This window comes from Phoenix dactylifera, unplaced genomic scaffold (genome assembly GCF_009389715.1).
Source record: "Phoenix dactylifera cultivar Barhee BC4 unplaced genomic scaffold, palm_55x_up_171113_PBpolish2nd_filt_p 001012F, whole genome shotgun sequence".
Lineage (NCBI taxonomy): Eukaryota > Viridiplantae > Streptophyta > Magnoliopsida > Arecales > Arecaceae > Phoenix > Phoenix dactylifera.
Window position 1 is genome coordinate 81,313 of NW_024068366.1, and position 6,561 is coordinate 87,873.

Consider the following 6,561-nt stretch of genomic DNA (forward strand, 5'->3'; position numbering starts at 1 on the left):
GTGGTTCTATATTGGGTCGTCGTATCTATAGAAGATCTGTGCCAGCAGACCCATGCGTGGGGGGCATAAACTTTCCTGGGACAGCGCATCAGCGTGCTTCGATCCACAGGCCATCTTCTCTCTCTTTCTTCATTTTATTAATATATTGTCAAGTTAATTATTTGTTAGTTTATTCTTTTTATTTATTGTTTCTGAATATTAGAAATATTTAATTTATCAATTATATTTGTGTATCTAGGCTAACAAATATCTCGATTGCTTGGTCTACTGCCCTTTATTTCCCATTGAACCAAGGTAATAATTACCTCTTTTAGAGCTGCTTGGAATCTTTTAGAGCTGCTTGTAACCAATTAGTTGATGCTGCCCTTTGGGCCATCTCCAAAGATTGGAACTATGAAGTCTTGCTTAAACAAAAAAAAAATGCTACCATGTTGCAATTTGGCAACACAAAACTAATAATTTTGTATCCTCAGTTCTTTTTTTGCTCTCTTAATTGACCATATTATTTTTTTTTGCTACATTCATACCATTTTAGAGTGAATATATCTAAAAAAAGTTAGAAAGTAACAAATCATAGAGCGCTCTAGGCAGCTCTCTCTCATTAGTCCAAAAACTCCTCCAGAATGATTTGCCATAAATAAAGCCATCAAATCTGCAGCTTCGTTAGTCTCCCTATAATCATGATTGGTTCGAAAGGCAACGTCTCCGTCTACTATGCCCCAAATGTTCCGGAGCAGGGGATGGTAGCCACCCATGTCACCAGTGCCCTCTGAATTGAGCCGATCACCGTAGCTAAGTCATCTTCAAGCAGAATTACATTGGCCAACAGTACGGGCTCGTTTGGTTCGCGGGAAAAGAAGGGGAAAAAGTGTAGTCAACGGGAAAGTAATGAGATGCCTCTTGTTTGGTTGGAGTTTTCAAAAGAGAGAGATAAGAAAGTTGTATTTCCATGGGAATATGATTCCCACATTTCATGGGAAAGTCTTTCCCATGAGGCTGGAATCATGACTCCATTTTTACTTTTTTCCAAAAAGGCCCTTCAGCATTAAAGAAGCATTAAAGAGGCATTAAAGACCTAATTTTTATTAAGAGCATAATAGGAATTATACATAACTTTTCCAGAAAAGTGGATGGCCAACCAAATATAAGCACTTTGGAAATTTATCACTTTTTCATGGTCAACCAAACATGCCAAAAGTACTTTTTTAGGCATTCTCTTCATATGAATTTGTTTTCCAGAAATCATATTCCTAGAAGGGAAAATGCTACCCGCGAACCAAATGAGCCCTACGTGTCAAGCATAATACAAATTAGCCTAGATTACTTTTAGCTTTGCTTCAAAAATAGAAATATCGAAGATTTGATATCTAATAGTTGCCACCACCCTAGAGATGCATATCACCTCTTCAACGTCCAATTCTCTTCCCTTTAACCCTCTCCTAATCCCCTTCTCCTTTGGCTTTCCATCAATCTATACCTTCCTATTTTCCTTTAAACTTTCCTCTAAAAAACAATGATATATATAAAAAAGAAGGAAAGATGAAAATCCCAACGAGCTAAGATGGTAGTTACTCTTTCCGTCAAGTTGGTAACCTAGAACCTGCCGGTTGACGCGACCGTTGAACGGTCCACCGGACCACCGATGCTTAAGAACCCATACTTATGAAGCGAGTGGGGTTTAAGGCGGAGCCCCTTAAGTCCGTCCACGCGTCCGGCCCTCCCCGACTTATAACCCGCATTTCCATGCTCCCCCCAATTTCTCACCTCCAAGATTCCATTTAAACACAAACCCGATCCGTTTCTCGGCGAAAAAATAGAAATAGAAAGCGGAAAAAAGAAAAGAGAGAGAGTGAGATAGGAGGCGGGGCCGATCGGTTCGGATCCCGGATCCGTGCGATTGGCGGAGCGATCTCGGCCGGACCGGAAGGAATGGAGGCCGGAACGGACAGCCGGCGGCGGCGGAGGAGCGGCGGCGACGGCGGCAAGATGTCGAGGGCGAAGGCAGCGGCGGCGGAGGACGGGAAGACTGGGTGCGGCCGCCACCACCACCGGCGGGGGCACCGGCCGCGGCTGGTGAGGTACGATGAGCTTCCGGACTACCTCAAGGACAACGAGTTTATCCTGGACCACTACCGCGCCGAGTGGCCCGTCTGGGACGCCCTCCTCAGCGCCTTCGCCTGGCACAACGAGACCCTCAACGTCTGGACGTAAGAAGCACTTCCCGTCCGATTTTGGGGGTTGGGATTGGGTGATCTTGAGATCTGGGCCATCGAACACATATCATACGGTTGGTGATTTTTTTCTTTTTTTCGTTTAAATTTTGGGGCAGGCATTTGGGAGGGTTCTTTCTTTTCCTGGGGCTGACGGTAGCGGGGTCGATGGACGCCATCGAGGAGGTTCGCGATGCCGTGGTGCCCGGTCTCTCTAGGTTCGCCACCAGTTCTCTCTCTCTTTTTTTTTGAACTTTTAAAATAAAAATTATTATATCGTAATTTTTTGTAATTACATACATATATTTCTATAATTTTGCAGTTTTATGGTTCGATCGATGAACGCCACGTTTGGGGGAAAGGCTTCATGGGAGTTTTTCTCGGTAAGAAAATTAAATTATAAATTTTTATGAAAATTAAATATTTAAAAAATTATTAATAATTCATGAATGTACCTTCCTGGTGTCCTTGTCTATTCCTGGACACGGACAATTTGTTCATAAGAGGAGACGTAGACGGCTTAATATTATATTTATCCATGTATGCAATGTAAACCGGTGAAATTATTATACAAGGTCCCTCTGTAATAAAAAATTAAATCCCGGTCCGGTCAACTAAATATGGATGATTATTGCCTTTTGGATTAGTTCCATCGTTTTCAATTGAGCCACGAAATAGTAGTAAAACAACTATCGCTAGTGAGGGTTAATTTTTTATTAGAAAATATTTTGCGACTTATTTTGCGTGCTAATCTAAATAATTATTGGGATCAGCATGCAAATACATGAAAGTTAGGGGTTTATATGTAATTATAGTGTTTTTATACATCTTTCTCTTGCATGGGAATATATTCATGACTATCTCATCTGTCCAATTTTTATGTTCTTTGTATCTTTTTTGGCAGTATTTCTCTTCTGACACCTAACTTGATAGCGAAAGTTTAGACTTCCAGTGGATGGCCCCAAAAGGAACCCTAGGGCTGAAGTAAGGGGAAATTTAGCTATTTATCTAATTGTATCAGGGCCATTTTTCATAGGATTTAATCATTTAGACTCTTTCCTCCAAAAAATAAAAAATAAAAAAATCATCTAGACTCTGAGGGTAGCTGTTCATGTTTGTCGTGACGCAAGGTAGAGGCCAAAAGGTCCCATTTTGTGTCTGCGATAGCTTACCAGCGTCTTGGACACGTGGATGGTTATGATTGGATGGAACAGCTTTCTTGTAGTGTGTACAAAAGGTAGCAAGCGCATGTGAAGGCATTTGGGACCATGGTGCTTTTTCCCAACGTTTACGATCCATTAAATCCAAAAAGCGATGGTCCCACCACAGATTAAAGCTAAGGACTTTTGTAACAAAAGGAAGATGAGCCTTAAGCAAAACTGGCGTTCCGTGTAGTGGTAAAAAGTTGATACTTGTCTACCACAGTCTCGTTATATTGCTCTTTAATTAACTTGTCTGTTGCGTATATTTTTCTTTTAGACCGGAATTATACTTCATGGCATTACTCTGAAATAAAGTTTATATTTGAAGCAATCTCGTGAATTGCTTCAATCTTTTTATGGCTGATATAGCTCACAATGGTTGCGAGTCAAGGGCAGCCACTGGTATTTAGCCAAACAGTTCTGAACCGAGAATGAGATAACCACAAAAAGAAGCAAAAGAAAGCAATGCTTTAGCAGAGAAAAAAAGTGTGATAAAGGAAGAAAAATAATCATAGTTTAGAGACCTGGAATAAAGTGATTAGCTTTTAGGGCATATTTGTAGTTTTTAAAACCAAAAAAGTGCTTTTTTAGAAACATAAGCTTTTGGTGATAATGTGTGAAAAGTGTTTTTAGAAAAAGAAAAATTTTAAAAAAATATTTTAAGAAGGAGCGAATAAAATCTAGCTTTCTTTTTTCATTTGTGACAAAAAAATTTTAAAATAAGGATCCAAGCTTGAGAGGCCAGTCGTCCAATCACTGCCATCCATATGTAGCACAATAACCGTGATTAAATAGGTCTCATCTATATACTATCCCATTTATTGGTGTGGGACCATCTAATCATTGTCGTTGCACCCATCATTGATGGTTGTGATGGTAGTTTGCTTGTGGACAAGGAGCCTAACTCCAAGCACATCCTTAGGTAAATATAATAATAAAAATTGAAGAGGATTTCCCTCGAAGTATGGGTTGGATGATCTTTTCTTGCAGCTCCTTTTTTTTTCTTTTCTTTTTTTCCTCTTCGGAGTAGCAAGGGATCTTCTCGTGGAAAACACATTCAGTACATAGATTGTGCAACAGCTGTTTTTTTTTTTTTTTTTTTTTTTTTTTTTTTTTTAAAGAACACTTGTACAACTAGCTTTTTTTTTTTTTTTTTATTTTTTATTTTTAAAGAACACTTCTACAACTAGCTTTTGACAAACAAATGCATTGCAATTGATGTATTCTCCTTTTACCTGTTGGTAATCCTTAAATCATTATTGTCATGATTGTTGTCCAAGAATATGATGCAAGAGTAGTAAGCATTTGCATCATAATCTCGAGCAACAGAAGCATTTAAAGGAGGAACTCTCAATGATTCATAAATTTCTAAGTATTATTTGCAACGTATCAAACGCCTGCTGTCTTCAGAGAGCACCATATATGAACTTCTAATAACTTCACCATGCTCATCCTGGTGCTTCTTTTCTTCAGGAGCCTCTCATGGTGCAGTCCCTCGGGTCGAATTTGACGTCCGGCGATCGAGCTGTGCCGAGATGGCCGAGGCTAGTATTCATGCTGGGCTCCATGAGCTGCCTTGCCTTCAGTGCAGTCTCCCACCTCCTCGCGTGCCACTCGCGCCGCTTCAACCTCTTCTTCTGGCGGCTCGATTACACCGGCATCTCCATTATGATCATCTCCTCCTTCGTCCCTCCCATCTACTACGCCTTCTTCTGCAACCCCCTCGCCCGCCTCGTCTACCTCACCACCATCACTGCCCTCGGCCTCTCTGCCATCGTCGCCCTCCTCGCCCCGGCCCTCTCTTCCCCTCGCTTCCGCCCGCTCCGCGCCTCCCTCTTCCTCGCCATGGGCCTCTCCGGCGTGGTTCCGGCGCTCCATGCACTGTGGATCCACTGGGAGCACCGCGAGTGCCATGTGGCGCTGGGTTTGGAGGTGGTGATGGGCCTGGCCTACGGCATTGGGGCAGGCGTCTATGTCAGCCGGGTGCCGGAGAGGTGGCGCCCCGGGGCGTTCGACATCGTCGGCCACAGCCATCAGATATTCCATGTGCTCGTGCTCGTCGGAGCGCTCACCCACCACGCTGCCACCACCGTGATCCTCGACTGGCGGGACCAATCAGGCGGAGCCTGCGCCGCATCATCCCGTGGCCTTGGTCTTGCCTTCTGATACGGCTTGGTTTGGTCTGTGTTTGTCAGTAGGAGGCTGCATGCTTTGTTTTGGAGTAGAGAAGGCTGAAGAGAGGGGTGGCGAGTTTGTCATCAGCGGCATACGGTGGAAGAATTTGTGGAACAAAGCTGCTAACGGTAGCTGAGAGGGGAAAGGGAGAAACAAAGCTACGAGCATGAAGTTATTCTGCTCTTGTATTGATTTCAATGTGTGCTAGGCTAAGACCAATACCTGGGGCAGTTGGTATATTGCACACTTTGTTGTTGTGCCCCCCCCCCCCCCCCCCCCCATTCATCTATGGAACATTTCACCAAGAGCACTCTGAAGCTCTCAACCCCTTAATATTCATAGCTGCTATTTACTGACACTTTTTCCTTTTTTTCATGAGGAAGCAATGCATAGGGGTGGAGTATGGAGTGTTTCTTATTCCAAAGAATGCATATGACACTGAAAGTAAGGTTGTTCATCCTTAGAGAAAACTGAGAAAAGAAAGTGAGAGAAGCATTGAATAGTTGTATGGTTTTGAGTTCATTCCTGATGTCCTAAGCAATGAAAAGCATGGTTGCTTGGGAGAGTGCCTGCATGCCGATCCGCGAGGGAGGATTTTATGGAGACTCCAAACTGCATTCCTACAGGTACCTCAATATCTATTTATATTTCAACCAGATTGATGGTACCTGGTCTTTAGAATCCAGCGAATACTCCTTGTATATCTTGACAACTCTGCCATTAACGGCCTCCATAATTGGGCATGCTTCTTTGCAATGTGGCGTAGATATTGCTAGTTATGAATCCTTGGTTAAATCATTATTTGCAAGAATTTCATCCTAGGCATGAAGGAATGTGGTATCGATCACAACGGTGAGCTCTACTAATGCTGCGTATGTCGCTCAAATAGACTCGGTGAGCAAGCGGTAAACTCGGCGAGCAAATAATTGACTTGCTGAACAAGTAATTGGTATCTATAAATATATGCATGGATT

General features: G+C 42.6%; 1 protein-coding gene across 1 annotated transcript; it reads left to right on the forward strand.

The window, feature by feature from the left end:
• The first annotated feature begins 1,680 nt into the window (after positions 1-1,680).
• On the forward strand, positions 1,681-6,152 carry LOC103708277 (heptahelical transmembrane protein ADIPOR2-like). Its single transcript, XM_008793121.3, has 4 exons — positions 1,681-2,207; positions 2,330-2,428; positions 2,533-2,593; positions 4,886-6,152. Exons 1-4 carry the CDS (start codon positions 1,930-1,932, stop codon positions 5,576-5,578), a joined length of 1,131 nt encoding a protein of 376 aa, XP_008791343.2. The 5' UTR covers positions 1,681-1,929; the 3' UTR covers positions 5,579-6,152.
• Positions 6,153-6,561: the final 409 nt, after the last annotated feature.

What these genes read in the sequence shown, in the direction of transcription:
- LOC103708277 (XM_008793121.3), top strand. Translation starts at nt 1,930, where the DNA reads ATGGAGGCCGGAACGGACAGCCGGCGGCGGCGGAGGAGCGGCGGCGAC. An exon ending in GAGACCCTCAACGTCTGGAC is followed by an intron (nt 2,208 to 2,329) that starts GTAAGAAGCACT and finishes ATTTTGGGGCAG; the next exon opens with GCATTTGGGAGGGTTCTTTC. An exon ending in CTTCATGGGAGTTTTTCTCG is followed by an intron (nt 2,594 to 4,885) that starts GTAAGAAAATTA and finishes TCTTTTCTTCAG; the next exon opens with GAGCCTCTCATGGTGCAGTC.